This window comes from Panulirus ornatus, chromosome 40 (assembly GCF_036320965.1).
Source record: "Panulirus ornatus isolate Po-2019 chromosome 40, ASM3632096v1, whole genome shotgun sequence".
NCBI classification, from domain to species: Eukaryota; Metazoa; Arthropoda; class Malacostraca; order Decapoda; family Palinuridae; genus Panulirus; species Panulirus ornatus.
Genome location: NC_092263.1, coordinates 4,586,415 through 4,610,754, shown reverse-complemented (window position 1 = coordinate 4,610,754; position 24,340 = coordinate 4,586,415). Strand labels below are relative to the sequence as shown.

General features: G+C 44.6%; 1 protein-coding gene across 1 annotated transcript in view; it reads right to left on the bottom strand.

Moving 5' to 3' along the window:
* LOC139761321 (uncharacterized) overlaps positions 1-24,340 on the bottom strand; it is a 118,424-nt gene that overhangs the window by 8,891 nt on the left and 85,193 nt on the right. The window contains exons 3-5 of the mRNA XM_071685379.1: positions 21,887-22,062; positions 15,822-15,892; positions 1,002-1,141 (exon numbers count right to left, since the gene is read on the bottom strand). Coding sequence (XP_071541480.1) covers positions 1,002-1,141; positions 15,822-15,892; positions 21,887-22,062 — 387 coding nt within the window. The remainder of the gene's footprint in view (positions 1-1,001; positions 1,142-15,821; positions 15,893-21,886; positions 22,063-24,340) is intronic.

Genomic DNA, 24,340 nt, shown 5'->3' with positions numbered 1-24,340 from the left:
CCTTCCTCTCCCTCCCTCCCTCCCTCCTCTCCCTCCCTTCTCTCACCCTCACCCTCCCTCCTGTCCCTCCCTCCTCTCCCTCCCTCCCTCCTCTCCCTCCCTCCTGTCCCCCTCTCCCTCCCTCCTCTCCCTCCCTGCTCTCCCTCCCCTCCTCTCCTTCCCTCTACCTCTCCCTTCCTCACTCCTCTCCCTCCCTCCCTCTCCCTCCCTCCTCTCCCTCCCTTCTCTCCCTCCCCACTCTCCCTCCCTCCTCTCCCTCCCTCCTCTCCCTCCCTCCTCTCCCTACCTCCTCTCCTCATCTCTCCTCTCCACTCTCCCTCCCTCCCTCCTCTCCCTCCCTGCTCTCCCTCCCTCCTCTCCTTCCCTCCTTCCTCTCCCTTCCTCACTCCTCTCCCTCCTCTCCCTCCTCTCCCTCCCTTCTCTCCCTCCCTCCTCTCCTCCTCTCCCTCCCTCCTCTCCCTCCCTGCTCTCCCTCCCTCCTCTCCTTCCCTCCTTCCTCTCCCTTCCTCACTCCTCTCCCTCCCTCCTCTCCCTCCCTCCTCTCCCTCCCTCCTCTCCCTCCCCACTCTCCCTCCCTCCTCTCCCTCCCTCCTCCCTCCCTCCTCTCCCTACCTCCTCTCCCTCCTTCTCTCCCTCTCACTCTCCCTCCCTCCCTCCTCTCCCTCCCTGCTCTCCCTCCCTCCTCTCCCTCCCTCCTCTCCCCCTCTCCCTCCCTCCTCTCCCTCCCTCCTCTCCCTCCCTCCCTGCTCTCTCCCTCCTCTCCCTCTTCTCCCTCCTCTCCCTCCCTCCTCTCCCTCCCTCCTCTCCCCCTCTCCCTCCCTCCTCTCCCTCCCTCCTCTCCCTCCCTCCTCTCCCCCTCTCCCTCCCTCCTCTCTCTCCCTCCTCTCCCTCCCTCCTCTAAACCTCTCCCTCCCTCCTCTCCCCCTCTCCCTCCCTCCTCTCCCTCACTCCCTCCCTCCTCCCTCCTCTCCCTCCCTCCTCCCTCCCTCCCCGCCACTCACCAGTGACCAGAAGCGTCACGGGGGATGATATAGGGGGGCTGACGGAGACCTGGCACAGGTAGGTGCCGGCGTCGGAGGGGCGTGCGTGGTGTAGCCTCAAGACCCATCTCCCTCCTGACCCAGGGTTCACTGCCACGAACCTGTCACGAACAGTGAACATCAACAGTGAACATCAACAGCAGTAACAGTGAAGATCATCAGTAACAGTGAACATCATCAGTAACAGTGAATCATCTTCAGTAACAGTGAAGATCATCAGTAACAGTGAACATCATCAGTAACAGTGAAGATCATCAGTAACAGTGAAGATCATCAGTAACAGTGAAGATCATCAGTAACAGTGAAGATCATCAGTAACAGTGAATCATCAGCAGCAGTGAATATCATCAGTAACAGTGACTCTTCATCATGAGCAGCAGTGAATATCATCAGTAACAGTGACTCATCATCAGCAGTAATAGACCCTCGTCTGTAGCAGCAGCGAATCATTAACAGAGTGAATCATCTACAATTCGTATATCATGCAAAGCGACGATGAAGGTGACTCATGAATAGCAGTGAGTGAGTCATGAATAGCGATGAGTGAGTCATGAATAGCGGTGAGTGAGTCATGAATAGCGGTGAGTGAGTCACGAATAGCGATGAGTGAGTCATGAATAGCGATGAGTGAGTCATGAATAGCGATGAGTGAGTCACGAATAGCGATGAATGAGTCATCAGACGAACACAACCAGGATTGTCTCCAATATTCATAACCCAACTGAATAATGATGTCTTCTTATTATTGATCACACACACACACACACACACACACACACACACACACACGCACACACACACACACACGCACACACACACACACACACCAGCACAATATTCCCTGCCTTTCTTAAAGAAAACGTTATATAACATTCGTCATATAAGTAAACGATGAGATGTATATTATTTTTTTTATTATTATACTTTGTCGCTGTCTCCCGCGTTTGCGAGGTAGCGCAAGGAAACACACGAAAGAAATGGCCCAACCCCCCCCCCATACACATGTATATACATACGTCCACACACGCAAATATACATACCTACACAGCTTTCCATGGTTTACCCCAGACGCTTCACATGCCTTGATTCAATCCACTGACAGCACGTCAACCCCGGTATACCACATCGCTCCAATTCACTCTATTCCTTGCCCTCCTTTCACCCTCCTGCATGTTCAGGCCCCGATCACACAAAATCTTTTTCACTCCATCTTTCCACCTCCAATTTGGTCTCCCTCTTCTCCTCGTTCCCTCCACCTCCGACACATATATCCTCTTGGTCAATCTTTCCTCACTCATTCTCTCCATGTGCCCAAACCACTTCAAAACACCCTCTTCTGCTCTCTCAACCACGCTCTTTTTATTTCCACACATCTCTCTTACCCTTACGTTACTCACTCGATCAAACCACCTCACACCACACATTGTCCTCAAACATCTCATTTCCAGCACATCCATCCTCCTGCGCACAACTCTATCCATAGCCCACGCCTCGCAACCATACAACATTGTTGGAACCACTATTCCTTCAAACATTCCCATTTTTGCTTTCCGAGATAATGTTCTCGACTTCCACACATTCTTCAAGGCCCCCAGAATTTTCGCCCCCTCCCCCACCCTATGATCCACTTCCGCTTCCATGGTTCCATCCGCTGCCAGATCCACTCCCAGATATCTAAAACACTTCACTTCCTCCAGTTTTTCTCCATTCAAACTCACCTCCCAATTGACTTGACCCTCAACCCTACTGTACCTAATAACCTTGCTCTTATTCACATTTACTCTTAACTTTCTTCTTCCACACACTTTACCAAACTCAGTCACCAGTTTCTGCAGTTTCTCACATGAATCAGCCACCAGCGCTGTATATATATATATATATATATATATATATATATATATATATATACTATTTTATTATTTATTTATTTTGCTTTGTCGCTGTCTCCCGCGTTTGCGAGGTAGCGCAAGGAAACAGACGAAAGAAATGGCCCAACCCACCCCCATACACATGTATATACATACACGTCCACACACGCAAATATACATACCCATACATCTTAATGTACACATATATATACACACAGACACATACATATATACACGTGCACACAATTCACACTGCCTTTATTCATTCCCATCGCCACCTCGCCACATATGAAATAACAACCCCCTCCCCCCTCACGTGTGCGAGGTAGCGCTAGGAAAAGACAACAAAGGCCCCATTCGTTCACACTCAGTCTCTAGCTGTCATGTAATAATGCCCGAAACCACAGCTCCCTTTCCGCATCCAGGCCTCACAGAACTTTCCATGGTTTACCCCAGACGCTTCACATGCCCTGATTCAATCCACTGACAGCACGTCTACCCCGGTATACCACATCGATCCAATTCACTCTATTCCTTGACCGCCTTTCACCCTCCTGCATGTTCAGGCCCCGATCACTCAAAATCTTTTTCACTCCAGCTTTCAACCTCCAATTTGGTCTCCCACTTCTCCTCGTTCTCTCCACCTCCGACACATATATCCTCTTGGTCAATCTTTCCTCACTCATTCTCTCCATGTGCCCAAACCATTTCAAAACACCCTCTTCTGCTCTCTCAACGACACTCTTTTTATTTCCACACATCTCTCTTACCCTTACATTACTTATTCGATCAAACCACCTCACACCACATATTGTCCTCAAACATCTCATTTTCAGCACATCCACCCTCCTCCACACAACTCTATCCATAGCCCACGGCTCGCAACCATACAACATTGTTGGAACCACTATTCCATCAAACATACCCATTTTTGCTTTCCCAGATAATGTTCTCGACTTCCACACATTCTTCAAGGCTCCCAGGATTTTCGCGCCCTCCCCCACCCTGTGATTCACTTCCGCTTCCATGGTTCCATCCGCTGCCAGATCCACTCCCAGATATCTAAAACACTTTACTTCCTCCAGTTTTGCTCCATTCAAACTTACCTCCCAATTGACTTGACCCTCAACCCTACTGTACCTAATAACCTTGCTCTTATTCACATTTACTCTTAACTTTCTTCTCTCACACACTTTACCAAACTCAGTCACCAGCTTCTGCAGTTTCTCACATGAATCAGCCACCAGCGCTGTATCATCAGCGAACAACAACTGACTCACTTCCCAAGCTCTCTCATCCCCAACATTCTGCATACTTGCCCCTCTTTCCAAAACTCTTGCATTCACCTCCCTAACAACCCCATCCATAAACAAATTAAACAACCATGGAGACATCACACACCCCTGCCGCAAACCTACATTCACTGAGAACCAATCACTTTCCTCTCTTCCTACACGTACACATGCCTTAAATCCTCGATAAAAACTTTTCACTGCTTCTAACAACTTGCCTTCCACACCATATATTCTTAGTACCTTCCACAGAGCATCTCTATCAACTCCATCATATGCCTTCTCCAGATCCATAAATGCTACATACAAATCCATTTGCTTTTCTAAGTATTTTTCACATACATTCTTCAAAGCAAACACCTGATCCACACATCCTCTACCACTTCTGAAACCACACTGCTCTTCCCCAATCTGATGCTCTGTACATGCCTTCACCCTCTCAATCAATACCCTCCCATATAATTTACCAGGAATACTCAACAAACTTATACCTCTGTAATTTGAGCACTCACTCTTATCCCCTTTGCCTTTGTACAATGGCACTATGCACGCATTCCGCCAATCCTCAGGCACCTCACCATGAATCATACATGCATTAAATAACGTTACTAACCAGTCAACAATACAGTCACCCCCTTTTTTAATAAATTCCACTGCAATACCATCCAAACCCGCTGCCTTGCCGGCTTTCATCTTCCGCAAAGCTACCCCACTCCCCTTACCTCCTTTGTTCTCACCTTTTTCCATTCTGTACTCTGTGTCTCCTGGTACTTCCTCACACAAGTCTCCTTCCCAAGCTCACTTACTCTCACCACCCTCTTCACCCCAACATTCTCTCTTCTTTTCTGAAAACCCATACAAATCTTCACCTTCGCCTCCACAAGATAATGATCAGACATCCCTCCAGTTGCACCTCTCAGCTCATTAACATCCAAAAGTCTCTCTTTCGCGCGCCTGTCAATTAACACGGAATTCAATACCACTCGTACTATCAACAGAACAACAACAAGAACAAGCCATGAGAGCTTATCATGAGTCATGAGGAGCTATTGATAGTGAACAATGAGGAACATCATGAGAAGCCTCACAGGCCCTGCCTCATAGCCATACCTCACTATCATCTACCTGTTACAGGAGGCCACCGTCACCATCATCTACTCCACAGGAGGCCACCGTCACCATCATCTACTCCACAGGAGGCCACCGTCACCATCATCTACCCCACAGGAGGCCACCGTCACCATCATCTACCCACAGGAGGCCACCGTCACCATCATCTACCCACAGGAGGCCACCGTCACCATCATCTACCCCACAGGAGGCCACAGTCACCATCATCTACCCCACAGGAGGCCACCGTCACCATCATTTACCCACAGGAGGCCACCGTCACCATCAACTACCCCACAGGAGGCCACCGTCACCATCATCTACCCACAGGAGGCCACCGTCGCCATCATCTACCCCACAGGAGGCCACAGACACCATCATCTACCCCACAGGAGGCCACCGTCACCATCATCTACCCCACAGGAGGCCACCCCCGGCCACACGCCTCATCGCCCGTCGTTGGGGGGGGGGGGTGGAGGCCCCCTGAGGAAGGCATTATCTACACACAAATTGCAGTAGACGTAAGACGAAGAAAATATCCAGACTCTTCCAGGGCCGCTTCCAGGGCGCAAGGAAGTGGTCCTGGAATGGACGGGAGTTTCATAATCACTGGGAAGGAGGGAGAGATGACGAGTGTCGCCTGCTGCTGCATGGAGTGCAATGTCTTGAACTCGTAGACACATCTACATCACCAGTGTACACAGATGAGTGTAGTACGTGGACTGTGGTCTTACATGTTCAACTTGTGTTCCAGAAATATGTTCTACAGAACTTCGTAAGTTTGAGGCACAATGTCGGGCAAGAGGAGAATGTCAACACATTATTATGGCCCAATCAAAACTTCTGGATCTGTTGGCGATAAGGGCGCCGTCCGGAAAGTTGGGAAACGGGGTGTGTATGTAATAAGACAGTGTATAGCTATAATATATAGCTATAGAGTAAATAGTTACGGATGAGAAAACAGGAGAACTGGCGACGGGTATTATCAGATATAACGAAAGGAAGGAAATGTCTGTCATATATATATATATATATATATATATATATATATATATATATATATATATATATATATATATATGTTTCCTTGCGCTACCTCGCAAACGCGGGAGACAGCGACAAAGTATAAAAAAAAAGAAAAAAAAAAAATATATATATATATATATATATATATATATATATATATATATATATATATATATATATATATATATATATATATATATATATATGTATGAAGGTGAAATCGTACATCATTAGTACATATAAAATATATCTAACAAGTAATTTTTCTATACATGTGGCACGACATGTTTCGTGGAGACAATCCACCTCATCATCAGGTGGTGCCAGTACTTAACAAAGTTATTTAAATCCCAACATCACACTTGAGTCCCGCCGTCCAGCACCAATCTGTACAGACCAACCACTGTCCGCTTTGTCTGGCAGTAACCGTTGTAAGGGAGAGTGATTAAGGGGGGTCACGTGGCGGGGGTTGACCTGGGTAGCTGGGTGTGTCTTGAACAACTTATGTTTTCGTGTTTTGTCAATTCTCTCATAATGATTTGGTTAATGCTAGGATGGGCTTTAAAATTGCCTGGGGACAAATTAAAGTTCTTAGTATTAGCAATTAAGACAGATTCAATAACGTTACGTGTGACATAATCAGCAGAGGGGTATAGAATAACGGGATTTTCAAGATCTATGGCCAGGGTGGTCATTTTCATAACAATGTTTTTTTTATTATCATTATTTTGCTTTGTCGCTGTCTCCCGCGTTAGCGAGGTAGCGCAAGGAAACAGACGAAAGAAATGGCCTAACCCACCCACATACACATGTATATACATACACGTCCACACACGCAAATAAACATACCTATACATCTCAACGTATACATATATATATATATATATATATATATATATATATATATATATATATATATATATATATATATATATATATATATATATATATATATATATATATACACACACATAGACATATACATATATACACATGTACATAATTCATACTGTCTGCCCTTATTCATTGCCATCGCCACCCCGCCACACATGAAATAACAACCCCCTCCCCCCGCAAGTGCGCCAGGTAGCGCTAGGAAAAGACAACAAAGGCCCCATTCGTTCACACTCAGTCTCTCGCTGTCATGTAATAATGCACCGAAACCACAGCTCCCCTCCTACATCCAGGCCCCACAGAACTTTCCATGGTTTACCCCAGACGCTTCACATGCTCTGGTTCAATTCAGTAACAGCACGTCGACCCCGGTATACCACATCGTTCCAATTAACTCTATTCCTTGCACGCCTTTCACCCTCCTGCATGTTCAGGCCCCGATCACTCAAAATCTTTTTCATTCCATCTTCCCACCTTCAATATGGTCTCCCACTTCTCGTTCCCTCCACCTCTGACACATATATCCTCTTTGTCAATCTTTCCTCACTCATTCTCTCCATGTGACCAAACCATTTCAAAACACCCTCTTCTGCTCACTCAACCACACCCTTTTTATTACCACACATCTCTCTTACCCTATTATTACTTACTCGATTAAACCATCTCACACCACATACTGTCCTCAAACATCTCATTTCCAGCACATCCACCCTCCTCCGCACAACTCTATCCATAGCCCACGCCTCGCAACCATATAACATTATTGGAACCATTATTCCTTCAAACATAGCCATTTTTGCTTTCCGAGATAATGTCCTCGACTTCCACACATTCTTCAGTGCTCCCAGAACTTTCGCCCCCTCCCCCACCCTAATATTCACTTCCGCTTCCATGGTTCCATCGCTGCCAAATCCATTCCCAGATATCTAAAACACTTCACTTCCTCCAGTTTTTCTTCGTTCAAACTTACCTCCCAATTGACTTTTCCCTCAACCCTACTGTACCTAATAACCTTGCTCTTATTCACATTTACTCTCAGCTTTCTTCTTTCATACACTTTACCAAGCTCAGTCACCAGCTTCTGCAGTTTCTCACACGAATCCGCCACCAGAGCTGTATCATCAGCGAACAACAACTGACTCACTTCCCAAGCTCTCTCATCCACAACAGACTGCATACTTACCCCTCTTTCCAAAACTCTTGCATTTACCTCCCTAACAACCCATCCATAAACAAATTAAACAACCATGGAGACATCACACACCCCTGCCACAAACCTACATTCATTGAGAACCGATCACTTTCCTCTCTTCCTACACGTACACATGCCTTACATCCTCGATAAAAACTTTTCACAGCTTCAAACAACTTGTCTCCCACACCATATATTCTTAATACCTTCCACAGAGCATCTCTATTAACTCTATCATATGCCTTCTCCAGATCCATAAATGTCACATACAAATCCATTTGCTTTTCTAAGTATTTCCACATACATTCTTCAAAGCAAACACCTGATCCACACATCCTCTACCACTTCTGAAACCACACTGCTCTTCCCCAATCTGATGCTCTGTACATGCCTTCACCCTCTCAATCAATACCCTCCCATATAATTTACCAGGAATACTCAACAAACTTATACCTCTGTAATTTGAGCACTCACTCTTATCCCCTTTGCCTTTGTACAATGGCACTATGCAAGCATTCCGCCAATCCTCAGGCACCTCACCATGAGTCATACATACATTAAATAACCTTACCAACCAGTCAACAATACAGTCACCCCCTTTTTTAATAAATTCCACTGCAATACCATCCAAACCCGCTGCCTTGCCGGCTTTCATCTTCCGCAAAGCTACCCCACTCCCCTTACCTTCTTTGTTCTCACCTTTTTCCATTCTGTACTCTGTGTCTCCTGGTACTTCCTCACACAAGTCTCCTTCCCAAGCTCACTTACTCTCACCACCCTCTTCACCCCAACATTCTCTCTTCTTTTCTGAAAACCCATACAAATCTTCACCTTCGCCTCCACAAGATAATGATCAGACATCCCTCCAGTTGCACCTCTCAGCTCATTAACATCCAAAAGTCTCTCTTTCGCGCGCCTGTCAATTAACACGTAATTCAATACCACTCGTACTATAAACACAACAACAACAAGAACAAGCCATGAGAGCTTATCATGAGTCATGAGGAGCTATTGATAGTGAACAATGAGGAACATCATGAGAAGCCTCACAGGCCCTGCCTCATAGCCATACCTCACTATCATCTACCTGTTACAGGAGGCCACCGTCACCATCATCTACTCCACAGGAGGCCACCGTCACCATCATCTACCCCACAGGAGGCCACCGTCACCATCATCTACCCCACAGGAGGCCACCGTCACCATCATCTACCCACAGGAGGCCACCGTCACCATCATCTACCCCACAGGAGGCCACAGTCACCATCATCTACCCCACAGGAGGCCACCGTCACCATCATTTACCCACAGGAGGCCACCGTCACCATCATCTACCCCACAGGAGGCCACCGTCACCATCATCTACCCACAGGAGGCCACCGTCGCCATCATCTACCCACAGGAGGCCACCGTCACCATCATCTACCCCACAGGAGGCCACAGTCACCATCATCTACCCCACAGGAGGCCACCGTCACCATCATTTACCCACAGGAGGCCACCGTCACCATCATCTACCCCACAGGAGGCCACCGTCACCATCATTTACCCACAGGAGGCCACCGTCACCATCATTTACCCACAGGAGGCCACCGTCGCCATCATCTACCCCACAGGAGGCCACAGTCACCATCATCTACCCCACAGGAGGCCACCGTCACCATCATTTACCCACAGGAGGCCACCGTCACCATCATCTACCCCACAGGAGGCCACCGTCACCATCATCTACCCACAGGAGGCCACCGTCGCCATCATCTACCCCACAGGAGGCCACAGACACCATCATCTACCCCACAGGAGGCCACCGTCACCATCATCTACCCCACAGGAGGCCACCCCCGGCCACACGCCTCATCGCCCGTCGTGGGGGGGGGGGGTGGAGGCCCCCTGAGGAAGGCATTATCTACACACAAATTGCAGTAGACGTAAGACGAAGGAAATATCCAGACTCTTCCAGGGCCGCTTCCAGGGCGCAAGGAAGTGGTCCTGGAATGGCCGGGAGTTTCATAATCACGGGGAAGGAGGGAGAGATGACGAGCGTCGCCTGCTGCTGCATGGAGTGCAATGTCTTGAACTCGTAGACACATCTACATCACCAGTGTACACAGATGAGTGTAGTACGTGGACTGTGGTCTTACATGTTCAACTTGTGTTCCAGAAATATGTTCTACAGAACTTCGTAAGTTTGAGGCACAATGTCGGGCAAGAGGAGAATGTCAACACATTATTATGGCCCAATCAAAACTTCTGGATCTGTTGGCGATAAGGGCGCCGTCCGGAAAGTTGGGAAACGGGGTGTGTATGTAATAAGACAGTGTATAGCTATAATATATAGCTATAGAGTAAATAGTTACGGATGAGAAAACAGGAGAACTGGCGACGGGTATTACCAGATATAACGAAAGGAAGGAAATGTCTGTCATATATATATATATATATATATATATATATATATATATATATATATATATATATATATATATATATATATATATATATATATATATATGTATGAAGGTGAAATCGTACATCATTAGTACATATAAAATATATCTAACATGTAATTTTTCTATACATGTGGCACGACATGTTTCGTGGAGACAATCCACCTCATCATCAGGTGGTGCCAGTACTTAACAAAGTTATTTAAATCCCAACATCACACTTGAGTCCCGCCGTCCAGCACCAATCTGTACAGACCAACCACTGTCCGCTTTGTCTGGCAGTAACCGTTGTAAGGGAGAGTGATTAAGGGGGGTCACGTGGCGGGGGTTGACCTGGGTAGCTTGGTGTGTCTTGAACAACTTTTGTGTATTCGTGTTTTGTCAATTCTCTCATAATGATTTGGTTAATGCTAGGATGGGCTTTAAAATTGCCTGGGGACAAATTAAAGTTCTGAGTATTAGCAATTAAGACAGATTCAATGACGTTGCGTGTGACATAATCAGCAGAGGGGTATAGAATAACGGGATTTTCAAGATCTATGGCCAGGGTGATCATTTTCATGGCAATGATATTTTTTTTATTATTATTCTGCTTTGTCGCTGTCTCCCGCGTTAGCGAGGTAGCGCAAGGAAACAGACGAAAGAAATGGCCTAATCCACCCACATACACATGTATATACATACACGTCCACACACGCAAATAAACATACCTATACATCTCAACGTATACATATATATACACACACATAGACATATACATATATACACATGTACATAATTCATACTGTCTGCCCTTATTCATTCCCATCGCCACCCCGCCACACATGAAATAACAACCCCCTCCCCCCGCAAGTGCGCCAGGTAGCGCTTGGAAAAGACAACAAAGGCCCCATTCGTTCACACTCAGTCTCTAGCTGTCATGTAATAATGCACCGATACCACAGCTCCCCTTCTACATCCAGGCCCCACAGAACTTTCCATGGTTTACCCCAGACGCTTCACATGCCCTGGTTCAATTCAGTAACAGCACGTCGACCTCGGTATACCACATCGTTCCAAATAACTCTATTCCTTGCACGCCTTTCACCCTCCTGCATGCTCAGGCCCCGATCACTTAAAATCTTTTTCATTCCATCTTCCCACCTCCAATATGGTCTCCCACTTCTCGTTCCCTCCACCTCTGACATATATATATATCCTCTTTGTCAATCTTTCCTCACTCATTCTCTCCATGTGACCAAACCATTTCAAAACACCCTCTTCTGCTCTCTCAACCACACCCTTTTTATTACCACACATCTCTCTTACCCTATTATTACTTACTCGATTAAACCATCTCACACCACATACTGTCCTCAAACATCTCATTTCCAGCACATCCACCCTCCTCCGCACAACTCTATCCATAGCCCACGCCTCGCAACCATATAACATTGTTGGAACCACTATTCCTTCAAACATAGCCATTTTTGCTCTCCGAGATAATGTCCTCGACTTCCACACATTCTTCAGTGCTCCCAGAACTTTCGCCCCCTCCCCCACCCTAATATTCACTTCCGCTTCCATGGTTCCATCGCTGCCAAATCCACTCCCAGATATCTAAAACACTTCACTTCCTCCAGTTTTTCTTCTTTCAAACTTAACTCCCAATTGACTTTTCCCTCAACCCTACTGTACCTAATAACCTTGCTCTTATTCACATTTACTCTCAGCTTTCATCTTTCATACACTTTACCAAGCTCAGTCACCAGCTTCTGCAGTTTCTCACACGAATCCGCCACCAGCGCTGTATCATCAGCGAACAACAACTGACTCACTTCCCAAGCTCTCTAATCCCCAACAGACTGCATACTTACCCCTCTTTCCAAAACTCTTGCATTTACCTCCCTAACAACCCATCCATAAACAAATTAAACAACCATGGAGACATCACACACCCCTGCCACAAACCTACATTCACTGAGAACCGATCACTTTCCTCTCTTCCTACACGTACACATGCCTTACATCCTCGATAAAAACTTTTCACAGCTTCTAACAACTTGCCTCCCACACCATATATTCTTAATACCTTCCACAGAGCATCTCTATTAACTCTATCATATGCCTTCTCCAGATCCATAAATGTCACATACAAATCCATTTCCACATACATTCTTCAAAGCAAACACCTGATCCACACATCCTCTACCACTTCTGAAACCACACTGCTCTTCCCCAATCTGATGCTCTGTACATGCCTTCACCCTCTCAATCAATACCCTCCCATATAATTTCCCAGGAATACTCAACAAACTTATACCTCTGTAATTTGAGCACTCACTTTTATCCCCTTTGCCTTTGTACAATGGCACTATGCAAGCATTCCGCCAATCCTCAGGCACCTCACCATGAATCATACATACATTAAATAACCTTACCAACCAGTCAACAATACAGTCACCCCCTTTTTTTTTAATGAATTGTACTGCAATATCATCCAAACCCGCCGCCTTGCCGGCTTTCATCTTCCGCAAAGCTTTTATTACCTCTTGTCTGTTTATATATATATATATATATATATATATATATATATATATATATATATATATATATATATATATATATATATATATATATATATATATATATAATTCATGTGATGGCATTGACTAGGGCATTCAGTTGCCATTGTCGTCTCCGCCACCATAAAATGAGTCTTTGGGTTCCTGTGGACTCAGCTTCCAATATCCTGGAGATGTTAATGGTGCTCTTAGATGGCGCTGGTCACTGATATAATACGTCACAGCAGAAGTCCTGATGTCTGCCACTACACTCCATCAGTAAACCTGATCCCGAACTATGAATATGGTAAATAACATGTGATGAGAATTGGCTAAAATCTCTATGAATATTTGATCAAAGTGTTCCCATTATGCATATTTTCTCGGCCATTATCTTTTGTTCAATGTTTGTATTGTTTGGTAATACTGTTGGATAATATGACGTTATGTCTATATCAATGAATATTATCTGATTTTTCTTTCTAAAAGAAAAACGTTTTGTAAATATTTTCGTTTCTGATTTGAGTTTTGTCTTTATGAACTGCATCAGCAAGGTAGATTAGACGAAGGTATTTGTAGCAGAGTTCAGCATCTGTAAGACTGGATGATGTACGTCTTATTATTTCAGATTCTGAATCTCCTTTCAATCTTTTCATTTCCTAAGGTGATAGAATCATAGGTTCATTAAGTGATGGTGTTATGGATTCTTTAAGTGATGGAATCATAGATTCATTAAGTGATGGTGTTATGGATTCTTTAAGTAATGGAATCATAGATTCATTAAGTGATGGTGTTATTGATTCTTTAAGTTATGAAATCATAGATTCATTAAGTGATGGTGTTATGGATTCTTTAAGTGATAGAATCATAGATTCATTAAGTGATGGTGTTATGGATTCTTTAAGTAATGGAGTTATGGTGTTATTGATTCTTTAAGTAATGGAGTTGTGGATTCATCAAGTAACAGAATCATAAATTCATAAAGTTACTTTCTTCTTTAAAGAGAAGAGACACGTTTCATACTAAATGTATTTGCCGTAAGCAACGATTGCATGTCCTCATCTGACGTAATAACATGCCTTGCTCCATCAATCGTTATCCTCTCTTAGAGACATTAATGCTAAGGTAATTTTAATGGCGTCCTAGTGCACAATCTGCTTTCATTATGGACACGGAGACTGTACCATTATGGACACAGAGACTGTAACATTATGGACACAGAGACTGTAAAATTATGGACACAGAGACTGTAACATTATGGACACAGAGACTGTAACATTATGGACACAGAGACTGTAAAATTATGGACACAGAGACTGTAACATTATGGACACAGAGACTGTAACATTATGGACACAGAGACTGTAACATTATGGACACAGAGACTGTAACATTATGGACACAGAGACTGTAACATTATCGACACAGAGACTGTAACATTATGGACACAGAGACTGTAACATTATGGACACAGAGACTGTAACATTATGAACACAGAGACTGTAACACATTGTTGCCAGGATCACATGATGATGACGTAACATGTGTGCAGTGTGGGACCCCAGCGACGCAGGATGTCTACACCGAACAATACAGACGTCAAGGCTGGAGGTCGTGCAATGATGAGGTTCGAGTGCTCCAACAGCCGTCCAGGCTACACGCCTCTGATACAAGAGACTCAGCTACAATATACAGCGCAGGGATCACTGCTGTAAGGCGTCTGCCTCCTGCAGTACAATGGAGACGATATCGAAGCTCGAGTAAGACGAGCGAGCAAGATGGGGAGCAATTCCTCGAGATGAAGTGACAAGACTGACAATCCTGTAACATCTGGTTAGTCTAAACTTCTCTGTGAGCAATATACGCTCTGTGTGTGTGTGTGTGTGTGTGTGTGTGTGTGTGTGTGTGTGTGTGTGTGTGTGTGTGTGTGTGTAGGGTGTCTTTTTGTTTGTTTGTCTATGTGTCTGAGAGGGAACACTGAGTATCATTGTTTCCGTCAACAACGGCGAAACTTTCCCCATTTAAGGGACTTTCTCGTCGACTTTGCTGGGGAAACAAAAGACTCAGTCAATCCGCCTCCGATTTTAAGTGGGTTGTTGTTGTGTTTGATCTGACGCCTCCCCCACTACGAGACAATATACACCCACACAGAGGGGTCACAATGCCACGCCTTCCATTCCTCCATTAGATGTTTGTATTTGAAAAATTGTCATCACTTGTCTGTTTGTTTCATGACCCACACTCAACCAATGTCTTCTAACTCGTATGGACAGATCAATTGACTTATCCTATCACATTAAATTGCCCTGAGATCCTCTTCTTCATCTATGTGTTCAGGCGACATATGTTGCTGGGTTCCTCCTACCCTGGGGTCAGGATTACGTAGGAGGAGAGGGTCAGGAGGCTCACCTGTGGTCCGAGGTGTAGGTGGTCTCGCCTGCTGTCAGGAGGTGGATGTCTCTGGCCCTCACCCACGACACCTGGAATGTCATCCACCAAGACATTAGTATCATCCTATCATTCTTGTGTGTGTGTGTGTGTGTGTGTGTGTGTGTGTGTGTGTATGTGTGTGTGTGTGTGTTTGTGTGTGTGTGTGTGTGTGTGTGTGTGTGTGTGTGTGTGTGTGTGTGTGTGTGTGTGTGTATTACTGAATGCATCATGCACAAAACACAAGGTTAGACACACATGGACGGAATATAATTTCATTGGAAGGGAACAAAGAACACACGTTAGAGAAGTCTTCTTCTGGTGGAGTGCCCCAGAGCTTGGTTTTAGGGCTGTTGCTCTTCTTAATCTGTGACATTGAGTAGCCTGGAGGTATGGGCTCCTGCAAAACGATGTTTGCAGATGATGCAAGAATCATGAGGGGATGTGAGAAACGAGTAGGATTGCATAGACTTACAAGGGGACCAAGACGCGAGTCCAAAGTTGGTCTGATACATACTTGGTGACGTTCACCGGAGGTAACGTAAAGTGAAGAGGATGTGTCACAGTGAAAGATTGCCTTAGTACGATGATCATGGAGCGGGAACTGAGCTAAAGAACTCTGTGTGTGTGAGGGACCTGCGAGTTGAGGTCGTCTCCAGCCTGTACCCAGAGTCCCACATTAGGGGCAGAGTAAAGTTACCCAACGGCCTTGTAGTGATCATCAAGATGACTTTTTTAAGTTTATGGATAAGGAAGTATTGATCAAGCTGTTCGTATCCTTACATAAGATAAGGAAGTATTGATCAAGCTGTCTGTATTCTTACATAATGCTAAAACTACATTATGTTTCTCAAGTTTCGTCACAACACTTGAATAAGTACAGAGAGCTAATAGAGAAAGTTCAGAGTCGGGCAACAAAGGTGGTAGTAGAGTTAAGTGATCTGGGTTACAGGGAAAACCTAGAGGCTTTCGATTTGCCCACTTTGGAAGAGAGGAGAGTAAGGGGTGACCTGATCACAACCTCGATGGCGTAGGCAGTAAAGAGTTCTTCGAGAAGTGTAAGGACAGAGAAACCAGAGAACGTAACAGGAAACTGATCGAAATGATAACGTAAGTTGACAGTTGAGGCCCCTAGTGGTGTTATCTCGTCTGCTGACAGTTATCTTCCATGATCCTGTAGCTCACAGATGGAGGGGAGAAATCCTTCCTGCGTAACTTCCCCGGCGTAAGGTTACCCTCAGAAAATAAGATGCGTATCTCACAGTCGGCAGATTAAAGCGTACTTTCTTGCAGCAAAGACTCGAAAACTCCTAGATTCCCCCAAGGAACATATGGCTGCGTGGATGACAGGGGTCCCTCTGCCTCACACCATGTTAGGGGAAACCCACAGGGTTGGAGACCTGACCCTACGACCCTGTGAATAGAACAGTCATACCATGTTAGGGAAACACCACAGGGTTGGAGACCTGACCCTACGACCATGTGAATAGAACAAGAAAGAACAAAAAAAAGAAATAAAGGAAGGTGGGGCCACACTGGAACTTAAAGAGGAACAATAAGGTATCATGAGAGGAAGTAAACAAATCCCGGATGGGGATTAGAATGAGGAACAGGGACGTTTTAGGCGAGAATGGTGGGGTGCTTACGTGGGGAGATGAGGTCTATAGGAGGTAGGGAGAATATTCTGGGGGAGTTATAGTTGGCGGTGATTCAGAGGATGTGATTATTGGTCGGGCAGTAACTGTGGCTAGAGGGTAGATAAATGGGTAGTTAAGAACAGAAGACCTTGCAAAAAAAAGAAGAAAGGTTTAGAAAATGTGTATTAGTCTCAAGAGTGGGGAAGAATGGGGCTGTGTGGAGATGAAGGAGCGAGGGACATGAGGAGGACAATGTGGCAACAGAAGTTTGAGAAGAAGAAATAAAATTGGAAATGATCATTAAAAGATGATTACTCTCTTTGAAATGTAATTATTTTCAAAGTCTGTGGCAAAACTGTTCTAATCAGTGAAAAAAAAAAATCCCAGATTTAGTGAGAAAACGAAAGAAAAACGTGATAATAGAAAGAAAGTTAAGCAACTTTTGTGAGGAAATATGAGGAAGGAAGCAAAAAATGTGTTTATGTGATGCTTCAAGTGTGAGGCCAGTGTGGAGGCTTCCCTGGGCTGTAGATGGTCGAGGTAACATAATACCCTTGTGGGTGGGTTGATATACCAGGCTACAGTGAGAGAGGTGACTGACCCTCAGGTCAAGGGTCACGGTGTGTCACGACGACACAGAAGGGATACTTGGTGGAGGCAGAAGTAATGTACTCTGTTCTACACAGAGAAGATTTGTTCTACCAGATGTTCAGTATCGTTCTTATTCTTATCAGTTTTTCCTATTCGATCGCCTTTTCCCGCATTAGGGAGGGAATGCCACGAACAGGCGAATAAAGGCCACATTAGCTCACAACCATTACACGAGCTGTCATGTGTAATGCACCGAAACCACAGCTCCCTATCCACATCTAGGCCCCACAGACCTTTCCATGGTTTACCCCAGACGCACTTCACAAGGACGTCGATCCCAGTATACCACAATGTTATCATTATTATTATTATTATTATTATTATTATTATTATTATTATTATTATCATTATTATTATTATTATTATTATTATTATTATTATTATTATTATTATTATCATTAGTATTATTATAATTATTATTATTATTATTATTATTATTATTATTATTATTATTATTATTATTATTATTATTATTATTATTATTATTATTATCATTATTATTATTATTATTATTATCATTATTATTATCATTATTATTATTATTATTATTATATTTATGCAAGCCAAGGTGGCATGGGCAACTGAATGACCTAATCAAGAGCATCTCATTAACATCACTGATCGGATTCGGAGATGTTGTACAGCACGGGAGTGGCTTACTGCTGCTTCCCATAGTTTCTGTGTGACGACCAGACACTCGAGGATGGACCGTTGTGGTGACCTCCTTCTCCAGTTCTGCAGCGAAGTTGTGGAATTCTCCTTCTTTCTTTTGTCTTTCCTTCTTCTTATAATATCCCACTTTGTCTGGTGTTGGATCACCTCCGGAACCCAGATTAATTACTCGTATATTTCCTTTTTCTTCCTTCTTAATGAACCTCGTTACTGTACCCTTCCAGCCGACATGGTTTTAACTGGAGCAATATTTTGCTCACGCCAGTCGGGGGGGGGGGGGGGGGCATAAAGAAAAAGGCCGTCTGTTTAAAAGTATTTTCCTTAAGTTTCTTTCGGGCGAAATTGCCCAAAACCTTTCCCTTCTTTCGTTCATATGGCAATGTGAGTATGTCTCTATTTACACACTCCTGCTTGCGTTTACTGATCTCGTCAAATCATCAGCTTAAACCTTCTGCAGGTCACCCTTTTGACCTCCTGCAAGTCACCTTTTTGACCTTCCGCAAATCACCATTTTTGACCCCCTTTAGGTCACTCGTTTTTCAATGTCACCCGCTTTAACCTTGTTCAGATCATCCGCTTTGACCTCATCCATGTCATCCACTATGACCTCATCTAGATCACCAGCTCTGACCTTGCCCCGATCACCCACTTTCATCTCAAGTAGGTCACCAGCTCTGACCTTGCCCAGGTTAACCCATTTTGACTTCATCCAGGTCACCAGCTCTGACCTTGCCCAGGTCACTTACTTTAAGCAACACAGTCTCTGTTAAAACTCTGAATTACTATTCATGTGTAATATATAGTCGGCTGTGGCAGGCGACTCTATATTGAGAGAGAAATTATTGGCTCCAGCTGCATTAGATATGAAAATTGCCCCACGGAATCCCCCCGTCTGGTGGTAGGGAGATAATTTCAAACTTTATGTAAATTTTCTGTCTCCCTCCCCTGTTCCATCTCTGTAAATTGTGTACAGTATATATATATATATATATATATATATATATATATATATATATATATATATATATATATATATATATATATATATATATATATACACACACACACACACACACACTAGTCCGTGATGACAGTTTGAAGGTGAAATCGCACTTCAGTAGTAGTTCATACAATTATATTTAACATGTAATTTTTCTATACATGTGGCACGACAAGTTTCGTGGAAACAATCCACCTCATCATCAGGTGGTGCCAGTACTTAACAAAGTTATTTAAATCCCAACATCACACTTGAGTCCCGCCGTCCAGCACCAATCTGTACAGACCAACCACTGTCCGCTTTGTCTGGCAGTAACCGTTGTAAGGGAGAGTGATTAAGGGGGGTCACGTGGCGGGGGTTGACCTGGGTAGCTGGGTGTCTTGAACAACTTTTTATGTTTTCGTGCTTTATCAATTCTCTCATAATGATTTGGTTAATGCTAGGATGGACTTTAGAATTGCCCGGGGACAATTTAAAGTTCTTAGTATTAGCAATTAAGACAGATTCAATGACGTTACGTGTGGCATAATCAGCAGAGGAGTATAGAATAACGGGATTTTCAAGATCTATGGCCAGGGTGATCATTTTCATGACAATGTTTAGCGATCGCATTTTTGTGGTCATCCCTGCGTACTGCATGACGGTGCCCATAACATCTCTCCGTTACAGTTTTTCTGGTCTGGCCTATATAAATATGCTTTACATGACTTGCATTTGACGGCGTAAACACTCCCAATTGTTGCATGATTTGGCCTACTATTTATTAAGGTCTTACTGATGGTATTATTGTACTGGAAAGCAACATTACAAGCACTGTATTTTAGAACATGTCTTAGATTAGCTAAGTTGGGAGAATAGAGCAACACTAAACATTTAGACTTATCCTTATTTGTCACATTTTTGTTACAAGAAGCATAAAATGTCTTGTAAACTTTGTTCACAAACCAATTTGGATAATATAACTGCCTAAAGATACGTCTTATATGACTACATTCGTATCTCAGGACGTAATCATATATCCAATTGTTTTCTATACACATTACCTAACGTGTATGTGAACAGTTCAGCTCCTCCTCTCCCCTCAGAGGCTGTAGGCCTATGGGTAAGCCTTTTCCCAGGAGAGGCTGGGCAGCGTCCACATAACCCTGGGTACAGCGTCCTAAAGTGTGAGGTATGTTCATCCCAGGTCCGATGCGTCGTATGGATGGAGAGACGTTCCCGGCGAATGACATATACAGGGACAACACAGTCCTGAGTCCAGGGAGTGATTCCATGTGTGATACTGACCACCACACATGGGCGTTGAGATGAACTGACGCTTTATGGACACAGATAACAGGCGACCATAGACTGAGGTGCGTGGTACAGAGGTCAGCAACACTCGACGTGGGAAGGACTCTGTGTTACCCAGATATATGACGTGTGGAATTACCAGGTTTTCATAAGTTTTGGGAAGGAAATGATGGTGTACAAGAGAGCAGCGGTGGGATGCAGTCAACATCTCTGCTTTTTAACACCACATCACCTTCCCTGTTCATCATGGACACATCTGATGCTTCGACGAGATGAGGACGTTCTCCAAGCGGGAGAATCATTCCGATTGTAGTCATGGGAATCCATGAACGAAGAACAGAGGGGAAGAGAGTGTCATAACCTAACAACAATGTGAATAGTGACTGAACGTAATACAGTGGAATATAGAGTTAGTCATGTGATATCAAACAAGCTGAAGAGCTTTCACTCAACTTCATGGCAACGTTAAACTCGGGGATAGTGCAGGATGGAGGATAGAGGCCGAGGGACATAAAGTGGATAGTGGGTAGGGCTGGCTGGCTTGGTCATCAGGAAAATGCAGAAAGGCGACATTAGATCCTGTTTCATAGAGCCAGAAGGATGAATAGAAGGCTTGTTTCAAGTGAGAGTGGTAGTCCAAGTGAGGAGGCTAATTTGATTGCAGGAAGCCACGACATTGAAAGGAGAAGAGGAAGAGGAAATTGAGAGAGAGAGAGAGAGAGAGAGAGAGAGAGAGAGAGAGAGAGAGAGAGAGAGAGAGAGAGAGAGAGAGAGAGAGAGAGAGGCTGACTCACTGTGTAGTTGTGGAGGTTCCTGACGACACAGGTGAGGTAGGCAGTCTGACCGATGAGGGCGTGAGTGTGGGCGTGCAGGGAGGTGTTGACGAAGGAGGGGCCCACCAGGGTGGAGTACTGGACCGACTGCCGCTTGTGAGCTGGTACCTCCTCCTGACCTCCTCCCCCCTCACCACCTGCGGGAGACATTGGCAACACATGACCTGACCTCACCGAGACATGATGGAAACACGTATTGTCTGACCTTGTCGCAACACACACACACACACACACACACACACACACACACACACACACACACACACACACACACTGGCCTCCGTGACCATGATTCAAGCATAGGTCTGCCCAGGTTCGAATCCTGAGCATGGCAGTCGGCCTACAGCCATCCTAGGTGTTCATCCTCCAGTCGGGACTGGTCGATAAATGGATAACTGGGTGAGTCCGGTGTGTGTGTGTGTGTGTGTGTGTGTGTGTGTGTGTGTGTGTGTGTGTGTGTGTGTATATACATAGAAGTAAACACATGGTATGTATATGCATATATAAGGTTAAGAGACGTAACAACACGAGTGTAAAACACACTCCATGTGACACACACACACACACACACACACACACACACACACACACACACACACGTCTGGCAGCACAGTCTGTGTGAATGGTGCCAGACGCTGTACGACGTTTGATCTAGCAGCCTATAGACACGAAAGCCATCATTTCCCTGAGTGACTCCCAGCTGGCAGTGAGATCTGCACGCACGACCCTGCTTCACACACTTCCAGCGCGCTGCTCTCGTGTTAACACACTGACAGCAGATACACACCCACACACAGACGCACTGACACCGGTAGAAACATACAGACATACACTGGAAGGTAGATAGAAATATACACAGACATTGTAGACACAGAGAAAGGGAGATAGGAATATATAGATGCCTTGACTAACGGATAGACACAAATGGATGTACTAGAAATATAGCACAGACACTGAGATAGAGAAATAGAAAGATACCAAGACTACGCAGACAGACGAACAGACTCAAATACAGACCCCCTGACAGACACAAAACTCAGAGACACAGCGAAATTCAAAAGACAGATACAGACAGACGCATTGACAAGTGGATAGACAAAAAACAGACACACTAACAGATAGAAATATGCATCAGTATATTGACAGTCATATGAGCATAGTCACAGACAGTGACAGACAGATAAACACATATACAGACAGAAAGAAAAAAACATACACTGACATACTAACAGACACATGAAAAGACACACACACACACACACAGTCTTAGACACTAAGACATACGAGTTTACATACACACTACCAACTGACACACAGACTCGTTCACAGACCCACAGACGGACACAAGCACGTCACCCTACTCCCACCTATTCCTGTCTGATAGATGGGGTTCGACTTACCTCACTCTTGCAAAACTCTTCAAAACACTGACACATTCCTCCCTCCCTCTCTCTTGCCCAGTGTCAGATGCCTCTCTCAACAGTTACTTCAACCATCACTAACACACAGACTGAACTGCTCGCCAGAATCTGACTTAGTCTTCATGTAGGAACTGAACTTGTCCCTCACCATCAATGTGATAACTTATCACTGTTCACGAATTACATTATCATTTCATTACATTCAATATAATCGTGTTATCTACAATTCAGATATATGATTCTAGACAAAATATCTTGAATGATATTCTATCAGTACAGTTTATCATATTATTACATTTCTCCTGAAGTTCATGATAATTTTTTGTTGATAATCTTTTCAAATCTTTTCTTCCCAATTTCCGTGTTAATTATCCCCCACATCTCGCTGGGTTCCAATTGTCTGACTGTCACGGGAGGTGTCTGAACCATCTCGTGATCCCAGGGACCTGTCCACGTCTCCTCACGTCTCGTTTCTTCCTCCCTCCCTCCTCCTCCTCCTCCTCCAAGTTCATTTCACATGGCTGAGTGCCACACCCGTCCTGCTGCGCCCCCTTTTTTTCCCGGTCTGTCAATAGGTCTTCAGCAGCTCACCAGCGGGAGAGCAGTGCAATTAATCTCCATCACCAGCAGCTTCAACTATGGAACATTCTCTCACTCTTACCACATAACAGCTTCAGGAATTTCCACTCACTTTTGTGTGGTGAAAACCTAAGGTGTGTGTGTGTGTGTGTGTGTGTGTGTGTGTGTGTGTGTGTGTGTAGTTGCCTATTTGCTCTGTACCAGGAGGGAAGTCCAAACTCGCAGTGTCCCATCTTCTGAACTGTGCACAATCCGCCAGCCTCTCCCACATGTTCATGTTGCCAGCATTCGCTAGTTGATCACTCAAGTTGTTCGCGTAGTCCTCCGGTCTGTTACCTGAAGCAGTATTTCCCTACGTCCTCTCACACAAGCTTCACTCTTACCTTCTTGCAATTGCCTCTGGCAGTTCTGACAC